This window comes from Cardiocondyla obscurior, linkage group LG17, assembly GCF_019399895.1.
Source record: "Cardiocondyla obscurior isolate alpha-2009 linkage group LG17, Cobs3.1, whole genome shotgun sequence".
NCBI lineage: Eukaryota > Metazoa > Arthropoda > Insecta > Hymenoptera > Formicidae > Cardiocondyla > Cardiocondyla obscurior.
Window position 1 is genome coordinate 145,107 of NC_091880.1, and position 26,072 is coordinate 171,178.

Below are 26,072 nucleotides of genomic sequence, written 5' to 3' on the forward strand. Positions count from 1 at the left end.
AATCGCGGGACGGAGTGACGGCTCTCTCGCAGCATCCACTCCATCCGCGACGGGCGTTAATTGACTCGACGAGGCGCGAGCGATAGTTTAATAGCCGCGCATTCGCGCGCGAACAGAAGCCTCCGCGATGAGAAAGGGCGAAGGGAGGAGAGAGGACCAGGACGGGAAGAGAGCATCCACGGCAAGGGATGACGACGTGCCTACGTGGGGCGCCGAGAAACGATGGTGGGGTGGTAGATGGTGAGCAAAGCGGCAACGGACGAGTGGACGACGCGAGTTATGGTGGCGAACGACGCCGATGGGATGGTGGGGTTGAAAAGCGGCGCGGCTAGTTACGGTCGCACGGGATAAGCCTATCCGTCCACTCGCGACTCGGTCGTGGAGGCGCGGGAAGTGGATTCGACGAGGAACGATCTCACCCGGGGAACCGGAAAAGCTCCGCCGAGGCAATGGCGTCGTACGCGACCGGACTCCGCGAAGAACCCGTACGCGAGCACGGCGATATCTCTCTCCGCGACGGACCCCAAGAACTCGAATCTTCTCCTCGAGCGCGCTCCGCGTAGCCGCAGGGAAGATCGCCCGAGTCGCAGACGAAGAGAGGAAGCTTAAATGGGAAGTTTCAAAAAGTTCCCGGCGCGTAATTGAAAAGGATTTCGTGTTTACCCTAAAAAGGTTCGTTCGAGAAGTTTTTGAGTTGGAATGCCGCCGCGGCCGCCGAGTGAAGTCGACCAAGATCTACGCGGAGAACCGGATCTGGCGAGGATAAACCTCTTCGTGGGAGATTACATCGGCTGAATGGGAGAGTCTGCTCGTTGCGACGGGATTCGCTGCTTTCGGGACGCGCGGAACTCCGTGGAAAATTTTTCGTCGACCGTGAACGCGTAGAATCCGTCTCGTGGCGTGGGTACGCGGACCCGTGACGTAAACCGCTTTTGTTCCGTTACGCTCCGGGCAATTCGTTTTCGTCCCGCGAAACATGGGAAACGATCGCGTTACCGGTTCGTGAACAACATCAGCGCGAAAGGGTGATAGCGAAAAAAATGAGTTCCCTACGACGGACGATTAATCAGTCGGCGAGGGAGGGCACGTCCATGCGAAGGCACGCGCTCTCCGGGCCCACCACGAAGAGCATGAAAAACGTCGCCCACGGAAACGCGGTGCCCGCTTCACCGATGCGATATAGGACCAAGTACGAGCTGCGAAGCATCAGCCTGGAGGGCAACAAGGTGCTACCATGGACCTCAAGGTAAGCGAAAGTTGATTATTCACTTTCTTAGTGTACCCTTCCCGCACGTAGGCACCTTTTAACCGCGCGTAATCATTAACGTACGTGTAACCTATGAATATCACAAAGGAAATCGCTTATTTTTATCTCTGCCGAGCTGGGAAATCATCATCCAGCAGCGGTACGCGCGTGATTAAGACAAGTACGAATAAATATATTAAAATATAAAACAGAGCAATACCGTTTCTTCTTTGAAGAATTTGCATAGAATTGAATCCGTATTAAACGAAAAATCGACAGGTATGTTGAAAAATTAAAAAAAAAAAAAAAAAAAAAAAAAAAAAGAAAAAAAAGAAGAAGAAAAAGAAATATGTAATTTGTAGAATCGCGGAGAAAATAAGTTGTTGCCTTAATAAATCTTATCTGTGAATTATTCAGATAGCGGAAAAGAGCTCGCGAAGCGAGGAAAAACTTGGTGGAATAAGAAGTTGAAACTTTCAGTCTTAATCCCGGGAACCGGCCGCTTGATACGCTCGATTATATATACCACGGACTCGCAGAAGTGTGTACATCGTGTAATGGTCTCTCGGTGAAAATCAATTTCGTGTGCTTTACCTTGAGTTGTCTTGCACCGGGAACAGATACTACCTTCGACCTGAGGGTTTAATGGCTCCGCGATTAGGGCATTGAAGACAGCGCGGATGCCACAGGCGAACCAATCAATCCGATATAAAGCCGAACAATCACCGGTCCTTGCAATTGGTTTACCGCGACCGGGCGCTGTCGCCCGCTGATATTGATTGACGAAGAAGAGGGTTTCGATCCCTTTCCCCCGCGAGCGATACACGCGAGTCCGCTTTTACCGCTTAATTATTTAATCGCCGAGACAGGAGACAAAGCGCCGGTGTCTTCCGTTACGGAATTGCGAATCCTAGATAAATGGCCTAATGGTCGAAGTTACGTTAAACATTAAAATTATAGCCCGCCCCCGGGAAATGTTGTACCTGTCGCGATGTGACTTTATCGGGTGTACACGCTTGCTCGTTAAATGCAGCTCGATTTACGAGGCGCCGGTTGAAAATAATTTTGAAAGGGAGGGGGGTACAAATATCTCGACTCGGGAGAAAAGCGCCGAAGGAGAAAATGTTGCGCGACTCCGCAGCATCTCGCGGATTATTCTTGGCATATCGTTCGGCTGCACGCGGCCGGGCACGTGCCAGATACGGCCCGTTCGTAAAGATACACCGAAACGATAGACGGTCCCTTCTCTCTCGGGATCCACCCCATTATTTCTGATCAATTTGCAGAGTTAACGCGCGAGAACCGCCTCGTTATCATTCAACGCGCACGGCGCTCGCCTACTTCCTACATCGATTTTTAATACAGCCGCGTTAATTGGTTCCCTTCAACGGTTGGAGCGCGTGGTGTTGGAATTGATTTCACGTTTTCATCGTGCAATTAAGCGGCCACGTCGCGCCTGTGATTGTTAACGTTTAATGCAATCTTCGACTGACCGAGATATGCAAAGTTTAACGCGAGATTTTGTCGGAAAAGATTATATATATGTATATATATATTGTACATCGTTAACAAATTTTGTTATTGACCACCGATGAATATTCAACGGCGACCTTATTATTGCGGTTGACGTAATTTACAATACTGTAATTTGCAATAACATTTTACGATTCATGTTTATTCAATTGCGCCTGGACGTATTAAAATTCGGGACGTCACGCTGCGAAATGGCAAACGGCAAGGATATTTCCTCGATAAAAGAAGAGAAAAAAAAAAATTCATTACTATTTTCGACTATTGTCTTGCGCGAGAGGATCGTGTCGTACCTGAATCGTTCAAAATTTAATTGCTTTATCCGGTAACGAAGCGTTCAAGCGCGAGACACCTTCTTTTTTATGATCCACTTCGTTTCCCCGTGGGATAATGAGATTAACTCTCGCTGCAGAGATGCGTAAATTACCGAAAGCAGGTACGTTTCATAAAAGGTTTCTCTTGGCGTCAACGTTATAATGTCAACGGACATGGAGTTCTTTTCGAGCGTTTATTATATGTTTCTGATAATTTATACAAGAGAGAAAAAGAGAAAAGAGATGGAAAAAAAAAAAAAATAAAAAAAGAGCGGGGGAGAGAAAGACTTTTAGAAACATAAGTAAAAATCGTCTTATTGAATTCCGTCGATATTCCCCACTTGACCCGACAGTTTTGGAAAACGTTTCTATAAAACGTCGATGCCTTGTATTGCTAGCTAGAAAAATATTTCTTAATCCCTTTCGAGAAAAGCGCTCTATTGTAAGATAAAACATAGCGGAGATATCGAAGCGACGAAAAAGAGAAATCTAAAATAAATCTATGCGCGTACGTGCGTTTTGCGTCAGCGTTTATTATTACCCCAGCGATTTTTAAATCCGACTTTCGTCCAAATAACAGCGCAATTTTACGTACGTTGCCTTACGACGAGGAACTTAGCGAGAGCCGTGCCAAGCAATCCAGCGGAGTATTAGTTACAAAAGCGACTAGTCCCGAGGCAATCCCATTACTGATATTAATCCAAGAGGAATTATGGCAGAGCGGCGACGCAACAGCAGCGCATGTCGTGGCTCCGCGGTATCGGATTTCGGTGCCTCGCTCTTTATAATTAACCCTTTTGCTATTGGACTCTGGGCCGAGTGTCCGCCGCCGCTCTTTTGTGTCAAGCCGATCAATCTCGATCACGCTCGGCCGAGCGGAAGTCGACCGCGGCATCTCGATCGAACGTGGGGGCATCGGGGCGAGGCGGAAATATGGAGCACATAAGGGAGCCGAGATGAGGCGGCGCGACGAAGGGTGACGGGGCAAAAGGGGTGCGGGGGGATGAAGAAGGAGAAAAAAAAAAAATCCGCGGGAGGAAAAACGGCATTACACGGTCAGTCGGGTAGACAGTCGGGTGTTAAGCCGGCATTATGGTTTTCGCGGAAGAGCTCGAGCGTTTTCGATGATCCCCCCCGTGTCCGCGGGTATATCGTTCAATTACGTCATCGCGCCGGTGGCCCGCATTCGGAAAGCATCGTTATATCGATTTTGTCGATGCATAACAAGACTTTCGTCGGTAGCGCCGTTCCGCTCTCGTCGTAGACGTAAGATATCGAGAGTCCACGACGCTTTGACACGCGAGTTAACGCGCCCTTCGGTAGCCTCGGCAGCTTCAATTACCCCCGAAGGTTCGTTGACCTCCCCTCACGACCGATAGATGTTTGACGGCGGAGGAAAATATTTATACGACGGAATTTGTCGCGCTCATCAGCGCGGAGTTATAAATATAGGCTTTACGCGAACGTGATATGTGCACATGCATATACTAGGCGTGCGATATACGCTACAATATTCCGTCGATACACGATACCGCTCCGCGGTAAACGATAAATAATCATAAATAAATATCAAGTGAATATAAAATATAGAGAAACTGCAGCTTTTACATTTTATACTCTGTTAAATAGATATATGGTAAACAGACATGACGATAGTCAGCTCAATTTCGCAAATGTAATAATTGTATACACATTTGAAATTAACGATCAAAGTTTACTTTTATAAAAATTCAAGTACGTAAAAAAAAAGTAAACAGTATTTTATCGCAGAGTATACGCTCACCCGAATTTTCTTCCGCTTATACTATTTTCTTTACGCTGACGTCAACCTCGAAAGAAAGAAGCATCGAGGTTAATTCTCGTAAATGTTAATTCTTGATAATGTAATAGCTTTTCTTTCTTTTTTTTTTCTCCTTTTTTTTTTCTTTTAGCATCGTCAACCACCGGAGGGAAGCGGTATCACAATTTTCGCGATAACGTTGAAAAACCTCGACCGGTTTCTGTACCGAAATGAAAACGCATGTATAATACACGTTAACGTGCGCCACGCGGTTCCTCGTGAGTTTGTTTAATGTATACATGCATACTCATCTTTATGCGCAAAAAGGAAAACCGCCGCGGTCGTATTTACGTGAAAATGTACTTTTCCACCTATACCGCACGCGCTTTTTCTCAGCCCCGGAAATAATACGAAAATACTATACGGGCGTATGGCGCAACAATATACGTTTGTTCAAAGCTGCAAAACTACGGCGGTACGTCATAAGGACTCCCGCCCCGTTCTTTGTGGAACAAAGTTTCGCGTATGCTTTTCATTTGTCAGCGTGATTAAGATGGACGCGCATAGAAGACACCTTTGTTACCCCTCTTGTCTTTTCCCGCAAAGTCATTTCAAAGATAATCCATCCCCCTTCGTTCCGCATATTTCAATTTAAAAGATATTCGACTGGCGTTGCGCCTCGTCTGCAAGCAGCGTGTTACGAGAGTTAAATTTTTTTTTTTCTTCTTTTTTTTTTAATTTTTTTCTAATATCTGAATTTAAGTTTGAGGATGCGCGATGAAAAAAATAATGATTTAATCAACGAAAAAGGGTGTATGTGTTACTCAAGGTAATCGTAACAATACGCAGCAGAATACGGAAAAACAGAGAGAACTGCGGGGTTTTTTTCTTCCTTTTTTTTTTTTTTTTACTATTATAGTTTCCAAGTCGTGCGAGACTTTCAGCGTCTATTTTTACGTGTATTATCCGCGAAACTACATTGGCCAGCGCCGTTATCGTCGTAAACTGGCCATGCGCGCATGAGATGCGTCCTCTTTTCGCACATATCTCCGTAATCGTATACGGGTTTCAATTTACGTAATCAACGGCATACATTTCGGTTTGCGGCCCCATACTTTTCGTACACGCGAATAACGTACCGAACTTGTTCGCGGAGGATAAACTGGGTGGAATTTGATGAAAAGCTCGCGATGTAGAAGCTTCTAATTACTCGAACTAGTTTAAATAATTTAAATAGTATGTGTTAATTTTATTATCGCGAAAATAGCGGTCCCGCTACCTCGGATAAATACACGGCTTACCAAAGTCCTGTCTCGCCCTAATTTAAATAATTCTACGTATTCGACGGATTTTTCTTTTTAAACTGCGTAATATATGATACATATGAGGGCTACTCTACGCTGTTCTCGTGGAAAAATATCGCCTAAGTTTATTAACCGTATCAGCTTTTTCGTGATAATCGATTAAAGCTCTCGGCAGTATATCGACGTTTTCTTGGAAACACATCTCTGTTGACAGGATTACGTGTACTTTGCACGATAACTACAGCAAAGAGAACAAAAATTCAAAATCGTCTAATTATTCAAACAAGATGATAATCTCTAAAAATAATGAGATATTTAATAATCCTTGTAACAATCTCTTTTCTCTTTTAATTTAAAAAAAAAATAGAAAAAAAAAGTAATAATAATTCCTGCAACCGAGTAAATAATATCTTTAAGATTTATTGCAAAATTAGTGAGGTTTAACAAAATTGCAACGCACCTCTCGCGATTTCATATTACTTTCCGGATGTATTTCACAAATATAAGTCCGCGAATGTTACGCTAGGCTTACGCCTGGTGTGTTTGCGAAACGCATCGTCTTTTCTGCTATTAAGATAAAAGTGTTTCGATGTCACTTTTTACAGGAGCCTAATACAATAATTATCTTTAAAACATTTCGTAACTACGCGAGCGGCATGACAACTGCGCGTTTAGTTATTAGTCGCGTAGCTATTGCGTTTCAAATTGAACAAAACGAAGCCGCGTACATATGCCGACGCGAGGATATATTAAAATAAAGAAAAAAAAAAACAAATTTACCGAGAAATTTTACGACCGCGTCGCTATCGGAAAACGATCGAATCGTTTACTGCGCTTTCTTGGGACTTCGCGTATCGAAAGAAATAGGTTCGCCGTTCGAATAGCGGAATTCTCTGCGCCTTAGAAACATTCGATAGAGAAGGGCCGATAAAAATTTTCCAAGTTGCAACGAGACGTACCGAGACACGAAGGTATACTAGTCCGCAATTCGCAGCCAAGACTTTTACAAATACAGACACATTTCCACGAACTTTTCTTTTTTTTTTCCCCGGCGTCTCAAAAATAAATCCGAGTGCTCTAAAAATATGTGCCGTCAACTTTCAAGAACATTTCTGTGCACTTAACGATCCGCTTGTCCCTACATAGAAACCACGGCGCGCTCGTGCCAATCGATAATCGCTATATCTATTTCTATTATTTTATTTATTACGCCGTGCAAGTCGCGCGACGTTAATAATTCCTCTTTCTTTCTTTTTTTTTTTTCTAATTTCATTTTATTTTTATAACGCTACTAGTTGGCCGGCGCGTGATAATTATAATGCCCGCTTATCAATCGTTCTCTTTCTACATTAAAAATGTACGCCGTGCGTATCTAACAGAGCGGCGTGTCGCGCGTTATTATCAAATGCTCCAGCACGGCTTCGCGGCTGATCTGCGTATCCGTTATCGCGCCGTCGTCGCGCGAGATGCAATTCTATCATCTTTTGCCGTTGTCGATAAGAAACCGCCGGCTGGACGAACCAACCGGTGGTTTATCGAGAGTCGATAAGCCGCCAGCGTTGCGAGCTTTGACGCACGTGTCTGGAAGACCTCAGATTTTTAAATCACGTGGAAAAAAAAAAGCACACATGGAGCTTTATCGCGTTTTTAACATGCGTCCGTTTCGCGCCTGATTTATTCGTTGATTTAAATTATTTAAAGATAGATGCGTATACGAGTTTTTAAATTTATTTTATAAATTGATGCACGCGAAAGTAATTTGTATTTTTTTTTTCTCGTGTGCGTGTAAAATACGCGAGGAAAAGTGCGTAAGCATGGAGAACGTTTTGACGTCTTGCCACGCAACACGTACCAGGGTAATTGAATTAAACTTTTTTTTTTATACGACGGAGAGAAATGATACGCGTCTGATAAAAGTCACGACAAATTGCAGCAATTGCGATGAAAAATTATTATGGTATATCGTAATTTTATTGTGCGCGGTTCTGTCTTTTACTATCGTATATGGGATGAGAAAGAAAGGAGATTGTTACATTACAACAGTATTGTTTCCATCAAATATACTTTCCTTAACGATACGAGTTATACTTATTTAGTTTCTTTCCCTCTTTTTGTAAGGTGGCGAAAAATAAATTTTGCGCAAACTCGTGAGATGAAATATATTTAATAATTTGTTGCCAATTAAATTACGCGTTATTTATTATCAAATTTATTATAAAATAGTTTGGTTAATATCGATACAAGTATTAAGTCTCTTTAGGCGAAAAATATGTCTGAAAATTTGTAACATTTATTTCTTTTCGTGCAACAAAATCTTAAATTTTATTTCCAAAGTGAAGGAAAAGAAAATTTAATAAAAATTTAAAGCTCACTTTTTCAAACGAGAATGGAACAGACTGTGCAACATTTATAGCGTATACGTATACATTTTTGTAGTATTTTACGCGAAGCGTTTCAAATTAAAATTCTGCCAAAGTAATATTCATTTCAATTAAACCGCGGGGGAATAAGCTTTCCTTTCGCTCAGGCCTTTGAAACAGACTTTAACAATGCCGTTTAATTCAGTAAGTTGAGCCAGAGTTGGTTGGGGCCTGTTATAAAATTTTCATAGACTTACTTTGAGTCTGTCGGAAAACGGACATTTTTTTTTTTTTTTCTTTTTTTTCTCCTCCCTCCGAGATTCGGTTGACAACTGTCAAATACCCTTTGAAGAGCCGCGAAGCTTATCTGGCGTTATCTGGCGCAAAAGTCCGCTCTCGAGCTATTTACATTTCGCGAGGACGTCACCGATGGCGGTGAAAGAATCTGATTAACGTTCGACCTGTGCTAATTCGCTGACCTGATATACGCATAGCTGAAATCCCACCCCGTTCGCTCGCGTTCGGATGCCAAAATTTGAAAGGGGGGTAGGGTGTGTGTGCGCGCGGGAGGGTGGGTGTCGCCGGGACAACGGTGGAGACCGAAGGAGCGCCCCGTTGCCGGCGAGAGAATACGGGTCACCGTACCGACGCCGACCCCGAATCGCGGCGAAAGGGTCGCCGCATCGATACGCCGGGCACGAGTAACGGCGACACACGTCACGGTACCGCGATAGGGCACTCGGACCCCATACGCATACGTGCGCGAGGGAACAAATAGATAAACGAAGGTGAGGTGGAGGCAGCGCGGCGGGCAAAGGGGCCGAGGGGCGGAGGAGAGGGATGATAGCGCGCGGAGGTGGTGGAGGTCGACAAATAGAAGGAGACAGGGGAGGAAGAAACGGAGGTGGACGTGGGGAACGACGAACTCGTCGACGCGGCGCCAGTCGTCGAGTCGCCATGTCACTGCGAGCAACTTGCCACTGTTTCGCGGGGGCTGCCGCGATACGCGTCGGGCTGTGAAGATTCGCCGCGGGTCGCGACGGCGGCGGCGCCGACAGTAGGGGTTGCGGACCCAAGACGCGAGGGAGTGTGTTTCAGTGCCGCCGAGTTTGGCAAGTGGTGTTTCTCGCGCTTCGACCGACCCGCCGTTGAATACCTCCGCGTTTCGCCAAGATTTTCTTTTTTGTTTTTTTTTTTAATTCCGTTTTGATTTGAAGAGAGTCCCGCGCGACGATCCCGAGTTCGGAATCGGATCATTCATTTCGCTTGCAAGCGGACGCGATATGTTAAAATTGCCTTACGCGCGTTGAACCGATTATCAACTTCGCGATGACCCTGTCACGCTTTCTTTCAAAGCGTGCCTGACTCGCCTCCGCGATCCCGATCGCTCGATGATTTTAAATCGATTAGTCACTGTACGGCCTGCTATCATTTATAAATATTGGTAAGATCTCTCGACGGAAATTACGGAATAAACGGGGAAGAGATGTATCGTGTTTCGGCGGCACCGATGCTTGCAGAGTAAACCAAACCCATCGATTGAATTCGATCTTCACTCGGCAAATGAATCTTTTATCAAGATTTATTGTATTACACCCTACAAACTCGATACGGTTAACTTTTGCGGAGAAGTATCGGAAGCGCGCGCTTTGCGTGGAGGGGAATAGAGAAGATATTACAAAAAGAAGAAAAAAGAAAAAAAAAATTCGAAAAATTAATTGGACGGTGTTAATCGCAAAGTTTATTAACGCGGTATATTAGTACGGTATCCCGGGAAAGGTTGAACTATAATTAAGATAAGTGTTTTACCAAGTGTGTAAAACTTTTATCTCTTAGTTTAGAAGGGAGGCTTTCGAAAGCTCATAGAAAGTTAGTGCTGAGGCTGAATAACGAAGTTGCTTCGTAAGAAACAAACTTTTGACCCGTTTTGAAAATCGCGAAACGCTTTACTTGATCCTCTAGTGCTTTCGGAGCGGAAACGGACTGATCTCGTTCGAAGGAACGTGACGCGACGTATCTCACGCCAGATTTTAGCGTTGCTGCCAAACGTTTCGTGAAATCTCATGTAAAAGCGAAAAAAGAAAAGAAAAGAAAAAAAAATGGATCATCCCTCGTATGTCTTTCCTATTCGCGTGAAAAGAAATATTTTCCGATGACCTGGGAAATTGCTCCATAAACAAACGAATCTTGCCGTTCTGATTTACGGGACGGATTTAAATATCAGATCTTTCCACGCGATAGCACGCATCTCAAAAGCATTTTTCGCCCACCCGTGGATCTGCCCGGAAATATCAGCGGCCTTCGACGTATAAGGGCGGAAAAAGCAAAGGGGAGGGAGACCACCCCGGATCTCGCGCGGTGAGAATTCTCAAATCCGCCGCATCGCCACGTAGAATTTACGGAATGCAGTTACGAGGACCAGTCGCGGCGTAACTTTTACATATCTGCGATATACACGCCGCGGAGGAATACGCTTCGCGTGCTCCGGTTATCGAATCGTCGTATCCGTCGGACGACGTATCCGGTTGTCCCTCAACTCGGATTTCTCGATCTCGCGACTTCAAAGAGAAAAGAGAAACGGCTGGAAGGGGGGCCGATACCGAGCGGTTTTCCATCGTTATCGCCCGGCGCCTACGATCATTCGGAAATAAATGTGAAATGTCGGTCACTCGAGACGTCCACGCGAACGACCCTTCGACGGTGAGGGCGGGAGATTGATAGAGGGAGATCGCGGTTGTTTGCCGGAGATAGGATGTAAGACCCACGTGAATGCGTGCCGCCGTATCTTCGACGCGTCGCTTATCGCGATGGCACCAATATTGGATTCGCTTCGCCAAGGTAAAAGGTCGTTTCGGTGGCGGCATCGATACCTTCGCCCCCGATGTCCGATAAACTAACTACGAGATGAACGACCGTGCGCGCGTAAAGTCGCCTATCCGTGAACTCGATTCAGTTATTCATTCATCGGTTTCCCCGGCCTATTCTCGGCGTAGGTGTCGCGTTCCTTTATACCGCGATTTGCAATGAAAATCGTTTTCCCGTCAGCGCGCGATAGTGACGCCTCGCGTTTGTTAAATTTGTCCCTCGTATTCGGAATAAAAAAAAACTTAACAAAGACCACGCGATTATAACGTTTGCGGCGATACAACCTTTCGAGTTTAAAATGGAATACGCAAAAATGCTACTATCTTAAGAATCAATATTCTCAATGCGGAATCACGTGCAGCTGGCAATTGGCTGAACTTGCTCGCGCATGAATAAAAAAAAAAAAAATTTTTTTTTCATTGGCTGTTTCATAATTAAAAAAACTTGTTTAAAAAAAAAATTTTCGTTAATTAAATATGCACAATCGGACAGAATTAATAACTGGGTCATTCTTTTTTTACGTATAAAAATTAGTATTACATTAAATAGAAATTACGTGAAATCCTTTTATCATAATTAAAGAAAAATATAGATAAAGTTTAATTGAAAAACTTTGACTAAATGAGTAAAGTGCCTTCATTTATTAGAGTATACGCTCTATATAAGAAATGATATAAACGTGATAGTTGAGAAACGTCCGTGGAACAACAAATATCTTCCACATATACAATTTCATACAGAAACATAACTCTCCTATTTTTTAATTTGCTTTAAAAAACGTAATTTGTTATTTGCTGTCGGATCTAATAAAATATCGATATCGCGACGTACAATTATCTGCTGCGACATACAATAATTATTTCCGCAGGTGTAACAGCGTTGCTGTCTGCTATCTGCAACTCGAGATATACATCGTTTGTCGCGCGACGTTAAATACGTCCATCGCCACCCGTAATATTAAAAAAAAAAAAAAATTACTAAAAAATCAGCAGTGGAACATAAGGCGCACGTACGACACATGCCAGGCCGCATTTTATTCCTCTCGCGTACATCGTAATCTACCCTTCGGCATCCCTCAAGACTATCTTTGGCGATCGACCCGAATCCCCGAACCGTCGAGAGAGATAGAGATCGAAATTATCTGCGCGGCGTAATTGATATTCCTCGGATACGCCCGTGGGACATGAAGCATTCGGCCGCGGAATCGAAGAACAATAAGCCGCCTCCTCCACGCAGTCGCGATTTGTCATTTAAATAATCTCGCGACACCTGTAGTCCCCGAGCCCCTCAACCGTGTTACGACGACGTGCGGGCAATTTTGTCGCAATTTGGCTCCGCGCGGCTGATGCGGGCGCCGACATTCGTCGTCATCGCCGGCTGTTCAACGACATTATGATGACGATGCCGCCAAAAGAGAAACGTACCGAACCAGCTGCGCAGGCCGTACATAACGTTAACGCATTCGCAACCGACGGCTCTGAGGATTTCTAGCTTAGATACCGCGCGCAGTTTTCAGGAACTCGTGGCCGGACACGAGTCGCGTAAAAAAATATATATACATATAATGCAGACTGCCGTAAGTCTTGTAAAATTTTTTTATTTTTTTATATAATTTTGTAGCAGTCGCGCGATGAATAACTTAGAAAAAAAAATGTAACAATACATAATAAAGTCCTAGTTATTGTCAAGTGCAACGTGACTCGTTATAAATGCGAGAGACAAAAAAAAAAGAAAAAGATATCGCGCAACTATGTCAGCGGTGACCAGCTAAAGACTTAGAAACGACGTGGATTTCTATCGTCGCCGGTTGCGAATGTGCTAAGATCACCTAGGCGTGCCTAGTCATACTGTTAAATTGTACGTATACAGACGTCGCGGCGCGTGTAAAAAACAACCTATCGAAAATGCTGTGCCTGGATATCAAACTCGTTTCGCGGCTGCGAGGTATCTCGTCTGGAACGGCGTCGTCGGCCGCGTCGACGCACCCGGCCTCGTCATCGTCGACGGGCACCGCGGAGAAGAGCAAGTCCCGCAGAACTAAACACGAGAGTATCGAGACCGCAACGACCAGCGACACCGACGAGGACTCGCCGCGACCCGGCATCCAGGAGATGATACGCAGAAACCGGTCGAGATCGGTCTGCGTGGCGGCGCTTTTACCGTCCTCGCAGCTCAGGCAGCTACATCGACGCGCCAGCCACGTGTACGTTACACTTCTAAACGCGTCATCTCGACTCTGACCCGAGTTAAGGAGAGAAGCCGAAAATTGCGAGTCAAACAACGAGAATTAATTGACTTCTTATTTTCTCAATTACGTTTCCATTACAGCCTTCCTCTTTGAACGAAGCGCGAGCGGCGCGTTTCTCTCGCTCTCTATCTCGCCGACTTCTCGCCGGCCCGATCTATTTTATTTGCCGCGTAAACGCGTATCAATTTGTACACCGATCTTTTTTTTATTACCTTTCATTAAAAGCAAAAGCAGAATAATTCGTTATTTATTGCTTGACCTTACTCTATTTGCCACGCTCGGCGCTGCAATAAAACTTTGTCGCTGAAATGACAATCTAACGGAGCTACGCTGTTAGCCACCCATGCGAATCTGGAATTTTGAACAGTAACCATTCCCTCTTTGTGTCTTTCATGTAACTTCTCCCGATTACCCGGCCAATTCGACCTCGACGTAGCTTCTCGTTAACCTAGATATTCATGTCGTGAAAAATGAGAAGCGCGAGAGGGATTGAGTCGGCGGATGAAGGGTGTCGTCGTATATTACGTTCACGCTATGAGACGCGATTCGCTCGCCGGGGGATGATTGTGTTCGATTAGGGCACACTTAGCGAATTAATGACAATTGTCAATAGCATTTATTTACCGTTTAATCTTCGGCAAAAACAAAATAAAATAAAATAAAATAAAATAAAAAAAAAGAGAGAGAGATTATTGGGACACGCGGCCGCTACTTACAGTTTTAATGACAAATGGCTTTCCACCGTCAAAAATTAAAAATCGAGTCACTCTCAATTATTCCGCTGGGTAACAGGAAAATTAACTCACCGCGAAGTTTCCAAATGAAATACGAATTTATCTGCTTTATTGCGAATAAATTTTCGTCCGTCAGGAAAATAAATTGTTATAAAGTACACTTCAAATTACTTTAAGTAACTCGCGGGTAATTTCGGTCGCTTTAAGTTCATCTCTCTAAGGAATACATCGCAATAAACTAAGATAATTTTGTTTTAGACGTTTCCTCTTTTCATACGGCGCGTTATTTTGCTTCTAAAATAAACGACGTATCGGAAAGATCGCAAAAGGGCGAGGTTGATAAAAAGAAAAAAAAAAAAAACATATATGCTTTAGGCCGAGAGTGCTATTCACTGTCGCGGACGAGGCGTGCCTTTCCCGGTGTAAACGATTCCATAAGAATGCGTACGCACGTAGTAAAAAAAGCTATAAACGTTTATGCCGAGTCATTTCTGAATAAGGACGAATCATTTTGTAAAAGGAAAAAAAAAAAAACCCGTGTAAAGAGTCGGACATATTTGCAGAACACATTACGCCTCCGGCGAAAACGGTCGGCTGAACTTTATTAAACGCTTTATGGAAAATCTCCGAAATAAAATGATTTCCCGCCGTCGGGCACGAGTTTGAAATGTGATTAAAAAAGGGGAAAAAAAATTCGTGTTTCAGATCCACTACAGATGCGATAGCGAGGCGAGGCGTCTTGTCGAGGCGATGTTACGGCAGTGTCGAAATGGTAAGGGAACAAAGGAAAGTAGATATGTAGATATATTTAGATAAGCGTCCCGGTCTACTTGTTGAAAGGGTTTTAACCGCATGCACAAGTACTTGTGCAAGGTAAACGCTAATCATTCCGATAAAACGAACGAGCGTTCTACGATAATCCGCGACACGTCCGGTAAGCTGATTATATTGTTTCCCTCTATCTTACTGTTTATCTATTGATTTGCTTATCGCGCAGTTCACTGAAGTTGCGCTCGAACTGGTGTTAACTCGTGTTAATATTGTACGACGAATATGTTCCTACGAACCGTAGTATTTTAATTTTTTTATTTTATTTTATTTTTATATTATTAAAGAAAGAAGGAAATTTCCTATTACTCTTTTCTCTCTCGGGTTAGTTCGTTTTCGCAAAGGTAAATGTCAGCCTATTTTTTATTATTAACGTTAATTCGAATTATTTTTATTTCGTAAATTTTTATTTATGCCCTTGTTGTTTTTTATTTCTTTTATTTTTCGGGCGCAATCCACTTTTTCATCCAGAAATGCATGCAATGTCAAAAAATATGAAACTCACCGGTTGATGCGCAGCGGCGGAGTTATATGATGATCTGTAACATAAAATAAAACATTAAATTGTAGAGAGACAAACATAATATTAATCGTAAAAAATAAAAAAAAATTATGCATATTTTAATTAATTTTTTTTTTAATTACACAATTAAAATCACAGACATCTTTTTATCTTACTAATATTTTTAAAAGCTAAGTTTTCTTTTAGAATTAAAATTCTTTATCTTTAATAATTATTGAAGTCAAAGTTTGATATTAAAATGATCTCAAGAATGCAAAATTTACAATTTTATGAGAATCAAAAATGTTGCTCACCCTTGGGTTGCTCCGCCGATGCAGGATGCCCCCCGGGCCTGCTCCTCCTCTCAGTTGGGACGTGTCGAGTCGTCCTTCCGCGCACGAGTCACTCGCGAAACCGCAACCCGGTGATTTTACTATCGCGAGGAATAAATAAAAAAAAAAATATAAATAAAATCTATCACTTAAATAATTTCGCGCGATGGTATTCGACACTCGCGTTTCTGAATTTCGCACAAGACTCTCCCGATGACTTAAACGGAGATCACAAGAGAACGATCGACGAAGTGTCCACAGTTCGCATATTTAGAAAATCGGCGACGAGATTTCTTCTTCGAATTTTTATTTAAAATAAAACGAGAGTTTTACTTAAATAATATTCCCGGAGCACGAATCTGTGCGGATGAGACCGACGGCGTAGCAGCGGAGGTCACCACATGTTGATCTGTAACATACAAATAAAACATTTATGAAGAACAAGTCAGAATGTTCGCGATTTAACGAAAAAACCAAGTTTACACGAGTACCGAAATGTTAATAAATTTGTCAAAAATTAGAAAACTTTATTTTCTATTAATTATTAAATTATATTAGTGATAAAATACCAATGCCGTCGCGATAAATAACGAAAACCTATTAATAATATGCGGATAGAAATTAATGCCCGACCCTGGGTCGCTCCGCTGAGGCCCGACGTCGTTCCACGACCTTTTCCTTCTTCCAGAACGTTCAAACCGGCCATTTTCCAACCTCGCAGACTGAACAGTCGCGAAAGATAGTTAATCGGAATCGCCCGACACACGACAAGGCATTCCCGAGACGAACCACCGACGCACCCGGCTCGTTGCTTCCATCGGACCCGAAAATCTGCGACCCCCCGTGTTCACTCGCGTAAGGTTCTTTCTCCGGATCACTCGAAAGGGACCGCGATTCAAACGACCGACGAGCCGGCTAGTTCGTTCGACGGACTTTTTTGTACGCTGCAGTGGCAACACACGCGGCGAGAGCATACGTGACCGGGTCACGACGCACACGTAGCTATCATCGTCCGTTCGCGTTGATTTTCGACGTACGCGGAACACGTCGGTGGATAGAAGCTACTCAAAGATCGTCGATTCGAAGGAAATAATCGTCCGGGGCCGTGCCAAGGTTCGTAGAGCTCGAACGCACACGTTCCGGTACGGAGCGACGGAGCACGTGTTCTACCTGACCGACCGCTGAATAGGAAATGACTCGGCGTTGCGCGCGCAGCCAGCGAGCGAGAGTGTTGAAAGTCGGAGCGGGGAAGCGGAAGCGGGGACGAGCGCTGAATTTGATTATTTTCAGTTACGTGGAATTAAACCAAACGTTGGAAAAAATCACAAAAGAATTATAACATACGCAAAAGTGATTTCGAGATCGGGTTTTAAGTTCAACCTACGTTCGCATGTTGCTTTGAGGTCTCGGAATTTCGGGAATTCGGAAACTGGAGCACGGCAGCGCATGTAGACGATTCACGCTACACTATACTCGTTAATCGTTCTGAAAATGCCTTTTTAGCTGCCACAGATCGAGCAGGATGGTGCCGACAATGGTAGAAGATTTCGAGTGGAGAACGGGGACTCTCCCGGAGAAAAAGAAGAGGTGAGCGCTGCTTAATGATCAAACGAACGATTTCTTTCTTCTACCACTCGAAATTTCTTCCGTACCTCGCGTAATTGCACGTTCTTACTTTGCCTTCTATCGTATTCTACTTTTCGTCACGAATCATGTTTGTAACGATCAACGATTTTTACGTCAACAGATGTTCGGCTCGCCGAGTACCCCGATATTAGAAAACCCGGAGTACCAAACACGTTGGTACTTTAAATATTTCTTGGGCAAATGTAAGTTGAATTTCAAGCGCATCTATTATTTAATATCATCATTGAATTATAATAACTATGTCTTGGTGCTATTTTGTCGGCAATATTCTCTTTTATGAATTTAATGAGCTTAAACTTAAAACATTTAATAAAGTAATAAATATAATTTAATAAAATTCGATGTTCCCATTTTTGGTTCACAACATTTTTGACCAAACAGCTTCTAGTAAATTGGATTCAATCGTTTTCTAAGCGATTAATTTAAAAGCCAATTGAAAACGCTAGTATAACTAAAAATAAAATCAATTTGTCCTACGATTATCAATTCACAAACGGTATGAAAACTTTACTTAACTTTCGGTAGTTCAAACTGTTTGCATCCTTCTTAAAATATTTCTTCCTGTCATCATTAAGAAGCTCTCTAATTTCTTACGTCGTATTTTCTTTTTACGCGTAATATTGCGGAAATATGATAGAAAATGTCATCAACGTATCTTTTATGTAAATCGATTCACGTCCTTTATTCGCTCGACCGAGTTAATCATTGTTGCGTTTAATGAAAATTTATGCATAGAGTATTATATTTCGCATTTTTTTTTTCTCCTTGGAGTTTTTTTTTTTACTTTTCTAATGGCTCGTAAATGCAAAAACTGCAAAAGTTACTTAATGATAAATAACTTATTATAATAGAAAAAAAAAATCCCCAAGTAAAAAAGAAATATTGATTACTTTTATTTATGCACAGTGCATCAAAATTATATCGCTTCCGATCAAGAGAGGAATCCTCTCTTTCTCTCGGTAGTCACGAGCGAAGTTGGGGATCAATGCGTGCCGCACTACAGAGTTATTCTATGGAGACGAACTGTGAGTGAATAATGTAATATTTAATAGGGAAGAAACTCCCCTTGGAAAAGAAATTTATGAAATATTTATGTTCTTAACTTTTCTTTACTTGGTACGTTACTTTTTATCCTTCCATAATTTTTTTTATTCTCTTTTCGCGCGACGGTATCCAAACGGCGACCTTTTACAATTTCCTTTCACGTAATACACCCGGATATCAGTTGGCAAATACTAATCCCACCCACAATTGTACTTTGAAGAATAATTGAGCTGTTCACAGACCAAAGTGATTAACTCCACTTTTCGAATGCGTTAATACTTTAATGCCAAAACACTCGATTGGTGTTTAACATCTAATAGCTTTCGTTTCTGTAGTTTTTATTTTGTGGAGTTAATCGATTTAGCAAATGAGCGGCTCAATTATTAGTTGTAACCATGAATACAAAATGAAATGTAAATCGGGTAATGTTATGTGTAGGGGGCACAAAAAATATCGTTGCCGTATTCAGCAAACAAAACAATGACCATCAGACAAATTCTCAGGTAATTATCATTACACCCACAAATAAACAATTAAAAAAATTAAAAAAAAAAAACGAGGAGCAATTGTGAGCTTATTTGCCAAAACGATTAACTCTGCAAAACGAAGAGTACAAAATCTAATTAAAATGTAAAAAATTAAGCGTAAAGTACTTTGGCTTAAAATTTGAAAAAAAAAAAAATTTTTTTTAAGTAGAGTTAATTACTTCGAATTGTGAATGACTCATTTATTATTAACGTTTCAGCAACTTCTTCAGCCTGGAAAAACTCGACAAGGCACCTCGAGAAGTTTTCACACCTGAGCTGCAAAAGGTACGTTTACAAAGGTCTGACACCCAGAGTGTGATTTCACAACTTAAAGACGAGCGTTGTAAAGGAGGTGCGAAATAATTCAATAATCCTCCGCAGGATCTGTTACTCCTGGAGGAACAAGAAGGCTCGGTGAACTTTAAATTTGGCGTAATCTACGCGAAGGAGGGTCAGACCACCGACGACGAGATGTTGTCTAACGGTAAGCTCGTCAGAAGTGGCGGCGGGAACAAAAGGCAAGCCTTGGGGGTGGGATGAGAAATTAAGTGATAATAGATAGCGCTATCGATTCCCTGAGGAACATTTCTCATTGCTCGCAGAAAGAGGTAGCCCGGGCTTCGAGAGCTTTCTGGAGATTCTGGGTGAGAGGATACGGCTCAAAGGTTGGGACAAATATAGGGGCGGCTTGGATGTGAAAGGTACGCTTGATGACATGGATATTGGCAGTGCAAACTCGAGATCCGCAATCAGAAGAGACCTGCAATCGCCACTCGTCTGTTCGGATTGTTACACCGACCGGGGCTTGAGAAAAATTTTCTGTTACCTCTCTCCGATTCTTTCAACCGGCGAACTTTTTCATTATTTCTCATCGCCGCGCTTTTTATAAGTGCAAATGTAACGGCGCGCACGCACGTAACGTATTAAAATATCGATAACCGCGTTTGCCGGCTAAACGAGATTGTCTCTCAGTTTGCCGTAAATCATTTGAATGTTTCACTCGCGATGTGAGTAGCCCAGAGGAAATCTTTTCCTTACTTCCACGATTTTGCTGCTCGCACGTACATCGTTTTTCAGGAGACATGACGGGGAAGGAAAGTTATTACACGGTTTATGCAGGTCACGAAGTTATGTATCATGTTAGTACGATGCTACCGTACTCGAAAGACAATCCGCAGCAGCTCGAAAGGAAAAGACACATTGGCAATGACATTGTTAACATCATTTATACGGACGATCCATCAGCCGTGGATACATTCAATCCGAACTGCATAAGAAGCCAGTTTACCCGTAAGTTAAGAAGAAAAATATCACGATAAGGTCATGAACAATATATCAATCTGAGGCTTCACCTATTGTTGTTTACATAAAGAGCATAAGAGCTAAAATACCACGCGACGGCAGCGTTTCTCAATCTTCTCAAGTTCTCCTTTATTCTTTCCTTTTTACGCCCACAGATTTTCTTCCCATTCTTTTAAACTTTAACGTTCCATCGCGTACTCGATCGCTACGTATATTTCCAATTATAATATAGAATGTAATTTCAAACGTTGTTATTAAAAAAAAAAAAATCCTTTTTACTTATTTAGCTTTTTAAACTCTCATCCTTCGTTAATTATTAATTTATATACCGATTTAAAAATAGCGAAGGTACCTTTTTCAATAAATTATAATTAAACCGCTAATGTAGTTACATAAAAATTACACAATTCCATCAAGTAGAAAAAAAAATAGAGAGAGAGGAAGAGATCATTAATTGAATGTCGACTCATTTCTTATTACTCAGATGTATTCGCCGTAGTGACGACCGAGCCGGAAGGCAAGGGCTGGCGGGTCGCTATTTATTGCGACGAGAATGTACCTTTATTCGGACCGAGCCTACCGTGCCCGCCGGTTTTCGAGGACCCGTATAATCTCAGAGAATTTCTCCTTGTTAAGTTGATCAATGGCGAAAAAGCTACATTCGACACTCCAACGTTCTCCAGGAAGAGAGAGAGGACTCTTGACGCCCTATTGCGAGATATGTACCAAGAGCATTCGCAAGACAGCAAGAGCAATGTAATGACGCGACGATATTAATTAAAACAGTATTTAATATTTTACAATTAATATATAATTGTGAAATTAATATGATATTTAAAAAATAACATCTTTCTTTTCTTTTTCCTTTTTTTTAATTTCTTTTTTAAAGAAAACAGGAAAAAAAGAAAAAGAAATTAACTTAATTTGACCTCTCGCAACAGAGCATGCTGAATCGACGAGCGCTTTCGGACGTAGTGGAAGCACCGGGTCGACGGCGAGAAGAAACGCGAGCCGTCGAGATGGTGCGAGTCGGACAAGCCTTGAAACTGGAGGCTATCATGCGTGGCCTCGCGCCCACCTCTCTCGCCACGGTCGGCCCTTTAAAGCCCAGGCCATGGGAACCGAGATGCATTTATCCCGACTTTCCCCACGAGGTCGTCTGCGGCGATGTCTGGCTAGAGAATAGGCTGATCCTCGCCACGGAGAACGGAACATTTCTCATCGAAGGTAATCCACGAAACGTTGATTATCCCGGAACCTCATTACCCGTGACATTACTTTTTGCAATTGAGTAACATCGAAAGCTTCAATTTTGCGTTTAATAAAACGACGAAATAGAGCGCGGCGTTTAAAAAGGCGGCAATTGGTAATTTATCGGAAAATTAAATTGCCAATCGTTACGACGAAAAAAAAAATAAATAAATAACTAAAAAAATAATAAAAATAAATAAATGTTATCGAAAATATTATAGAGTTTAAAATAGATTTTGATAAAGAGTTTAAATTACAATTCAATTTCAGGCAATATACGTGCCGATTCTCTTTTCAGACGGGGTATCGCACAGAATGCTTTTCGACGAATCGGTGCAGATTAAGCAGCTGGACGTGGTCGAGCAACACGGGATACTTTTGTTCCGCGCCGGCGACAAAGGCAAGGAGAGCAGCGTTTACGTTTTCCGGCTGCGGGAGTTCGAGAGCGACGCATCCGTGAGATGCGCCGAGCTGTTTAACGATCGTGAGAGCGACGATCGGGAGAGAGAGGAGGAGGACGACGCCGAGGAGGAGGCCGAAGATGAAGAGGACGATTGCGACGAGGACGACGGGGACGAGTGCGACAATTTCACCCGCGCCACCGCCAAGTTTCAACCGACGTCGCGATCGCGAGGGCGGATACGAGTTCGCACCCCGGCCGTTCGGAGCCGGCCGCATATCAAAGAGAGGAAGCTGCGACGTACGCGAGGGTGCCATTTGTACAGCATCACGAGAGCCGGAGGCTCCCACTTGCGCATGGTAAGAAAGCGCGAGTTCAATCTCTGACGATGCGACTTTAAATTTATTTCCACGCGTGAACATGCAGCGGTTTCTTTTTTTTTTTTTTTTTTTAATTTAAATCTACGAGAGAAATTAATTAATAATTATGATATGAATTAGTGCGTGGTCGTCGGCCGCCGACTCACGGTTCTCCAGTGGAAGCACAACGCAGCCTGGACCATCTGGTGCTCGTCAGCCGATACCGATACCACCGACGGTTTTCTACTGTTGAAAGAATTCACGGCGAGCGAGACACCCACGTTGGTAACGATGATAGAGAGCGTCGATCCGGCGAACGAGTGGACGCTGTGCTGCGGTGCCCGTCACCACTTTGAATTGATCTCCGCTTCCGGTTCCTCGAGGATTATTCACACGGAGGCAACGCCTAAGCCACACATCGTGGCGGCGTTGGATTTACGCGAGGACGAAGAGCCGGAGCTGTTACTTTGTTACAACAGTAGGTTGCCGTCCTATTTAAACTTCTAGCTCGTCGACGTCGATACGCGAAACTCGGATAACGATTACGTTGTTGTATAATAATTATATTACGCTCGCTTCGATTTGGATTCAACTGCGGACGCATAGACGCCTGCCGATATTCAACTTTATTTCTTTTACAGATACGTGCCACTTTCAAAAGCTGGCGGAAGAGAACACTGCGCCGACCGAATTCGATTTTAATTGGAATTCGATGCCGACAGCTGTAGGTGAGAGACGTTTGAAAATCTTTTACAAAAGTCATATCAAATCGCGGAACGCAATGCAATCGCGATAATAACGTTATAGAAGAAAGACAATCGCCGGAATTAATCTCTCTCGTTATTTAAGCGGCGCGTATCGACATTTCTCTTGACAGATGTTACATTTGTTTATAACAGCCTGTGCCTTCCCATACGTGATCGCCTTCACTAACGACACGATGGAGATTCGATTGATAATAAACGGCAACTTGGTTCACACGATCGCTATGCCGAATCTGAACCTGATCACCTCGAAGCGGGACATCTTTTTCGCGACCACGGCGCCGGAATTCCTTCCAGGAAAGTGCGAACGAATACGGCTGGATTCGAAACCTTTCGAGAGGGAAGAGATGCCTTGCAGCCCGCCACCGACGCAGTCGTCGTCCTCATCTCGCTCGAGTGTGCAAAGTACGTGACCTTTGATTCCTTTACCGCCCGCCGTCAAAGTCCCGAAATCCTCATCGATCCAATCGCTATCTTGAAATACTTGACAAACGTATTGAGGCCGAACCCTCCCCGGATCTCGGGGAATCTCCCTTTTCGCAGACAGCCAAGGCGATTGGAAGCCGATAAGGATCTACCGGATACCATTGCAAACGCTGTCGAGAAGCACGGCGTCCAACTGCAGCCAGAGGAGATGTCCGAGCCCGGCGGAGCCGGAGATTGTCTCCGCGCCGCCGACCTCCGACAGGACCTTCCTCAGCGTTGAACCTCAACGTGTGCTGAGTAGGTCCTGCAGCAGCAGCCCAACACCTACACCGACTACACCGAACTCGCCGTCACCGTGCAAAAAATAAGCGCCGCAATTCTTGGCGACCGCCGACTAATTACATTAATTCAATTAATTGTGATCTCAACAGAATCGATCACGCAACTAAAAAAAGAAAAAAGAAAAAAAAAAAGAAACCGACCGCGCACGTACCTGATTTCTCGTACGAGAAAATAAATGGAAATCTTTGTCGTTGTTGTGCTATTAACGTGTGTTGCGCTGCATATGTATCTTGAATGTAAGTGCAACTGTGCGTACAAGTTATTGTTTGAATAGATTTTAACGAGGACGCATTAATGTCTTAATTACGGAGGAGCCAGCGATATAATTCTTATTTCGTCTTGCTTGTTACGCCCGTACTTTTTATGTAACTTGCATTGAATAATTTTGCTATTAAAAAGTAAAAAAAAAAAAAAAGAACATTAACGTAAACTTTTGTGCAAATATCGCGCGGTAGATCTTCTTTATTAAATTAAAATACTTGGATCGATCTTATTTCGCATTTTCCGTAATTAAGACATTGCGGGGTGATAACGACGATACCGTAGACACTGTTTCCTTTCGGAAGTTTTCTAAACGACGTTGTGTATCGTAGCTTCTCATCGTTTCGAAACCGATCTCAAGTAATTCGGGCCAGTTGACTGTAACAGTCTCGACCGAGGAATACTTGTAGCGACTTCGACTTCGATTCGTGAGGATACTTAAGAATTTAAAACGTACGAAAAAAAAGGGGCATTTTACGGATGCGCGTTAGCACGATGAATCACGCGTTTCTTCGAAATATAAAATAGATGGAATGTCGGGAAGACGATTGCGCATGGCCAATCGATCCTTCGACGATCAGGACCGTCGGTCTACGTAGCATCCGGACATATTTTTAATTAAACAAAGATATAATATTATTCTCCGACGTGAGTGTCAATGTTTAAGCAGTCATATGTATATAATACAAAATAATGAATAAAGTATATATCTGTCACCGTTGCATTTCCACGAAAAGTGATAAAGAGGTATTTTTTCAATATTTCTCGCGCCTTGTCTATCAAGTCTCTGATTGAATCTGTAACTTTAAGATAACGTCTACTCGATATTCGATCGATTCTCTCCCTCTTTCTCTCTCTTTCTCTCTCTCGCATTTCGTTAAATTATACATATATCTTAAATGTACGTCTTGTTACGGAATTTATTGTGACAACCGGATGAATCACGTTTTCTTAAGATAAATTTTATGAAATTGCGCATTTGTTGTTACACGTAGATTCGATAACGATAATATAATGATTTAATTGGAATTACGATATACGTCGCATCTCTCCGTTGTATCCCCGCCGAGGTTCCCGATATCATAAATTTTACGCAGAATCACAAAAAAAAAATTGCCTCTTTCTTTTTTATTTTAAATCTCATTGTGAAATGTTTTATTGTGTATTTGCGCTGATTTTTCGTACTTTCAAAAAAATGAAATAAATAAAGAATAAATAGAAAAATTGCTTTGCGCAAAAAAAAAAAAAAAAAAAAAAAAAAATCATCCGTGTTGACTCTTCCTCTTCATCGAAATCCGATCAAATCTACGTGAGCCGAAAAGCTGATCGCTCGACGTTCTCACGTACGATCGGAAGCTGCCAATCTAATATTACGAAGATCGCGCGTGATTCATAATGTAATGGGACTGAGATTTTCGGGAAGAAAGTGCGAGGGCCACCCTCTCGAATAAATGAACCTCGACATAAGCGTATCCGCGGCACGGCGATTTGTTTTTCGCGTATACGTGGACGATCGCCGTAACGAATTTTCCTCGGAATCGCGTTATCGTTTATCGTGTAGGCGACGCGATACGACAGCGGAATTAATCGCGAGCACGCGACGCCGCGTTATCGCGGAAACTTTCCATTTTTGCGGGCGCGACGGGCGGTTACGCGGAACGCGCGTAACCGGACATTCCAGCGCGCCGGAGTAAACGCTCGTGAAT

The 26,072-nt window shown here is 43.0% G+C and overlaps 1 protein-coding gene across 3 annotated transcripts; it reads left to right on the forward strand.

Moving 5' to 3' along the window:
• LOC139109214 (GTPase-activating Rap/Ran-GAP domain-like protein 3) lies at positions 1 to 25,102 on the forward strand. Of its 3 annotated transcripts, none has more exons than XM_070668094.1 (18): positions 9,356 to 9,978; positions 12,268 to 13,602; positions 15,087 to 15,153; positions 17,547 to 17,630; positions 17,791 to 17,872; positions 18,597 to 18,715; positions 19,173 to 19,237; positions 19,480 to 19,546; positions 19,643 to 19,745; positions 19,864 to 19,962; positions 20,339 to 20,551; positions 21,048 to 21,319; positions 21,505 to 21,790; positions 22,113 to 22,573; positions 22,715 to 23,051; positions 23,215 to 23,301; positions 23,473 to 23,742; positions 23,881 to 25,102. In XM_070668094.1, exons 2-18 carry the CDS (start codon positions 13,304 to 13,306, stop codon positions 24,129 to 24,131), a joined length of 3,162 nt encoding a protein of 1,053 aa, XP_070524195.1. In that variant the 5' UTR covers positions 9,356 to 9,978; positions 12,268 to 13,303; the 3' UTR covers positions 24,132 to 25,102. The 3 variants fall into 3 exon arrangements, with proteins under 3 accessions (XP_070524198.1, XP_070524195.1, XP_070524197.1); XM_070668096.1 differs by having other exon boundaries at positions 13,269 to 13,602; XM_070668097.1 differs by lacking the exons at positions 9,356 to 9,978; positions 12,268 to 13,602 and adding an exon at positions 1 to 1,246.
• Positions 25,103 to 26,072: the final 970 nt, after the last annotated feature.

Excerpts from the sequence above, each read along its gene's own strand:
- LOC139109214 (XM_070668094.1), top strand. The coding sequence starts at position 13,304 with ATGCTGTGCCTGGATATCAAACTCGTTTCGCGGCTGCGAGGTATCTCG. Across the intron at positions 17,631-17,790 it reads CTCCCGGAGAAAAAGAAGAG|ATGTTCGGCTCGCCGAGTAC; the intron begins GTGAGCGCTGCT and ends TTACGTCAACAG. Across the intron at positions 19,547-19,642 it reads TCACACCTGAGCTGCAAAAG|GATCTGTTACTCCTGGAGGA; the intron begins GTACGTTTACAA and ends AATCCTCCGCAG.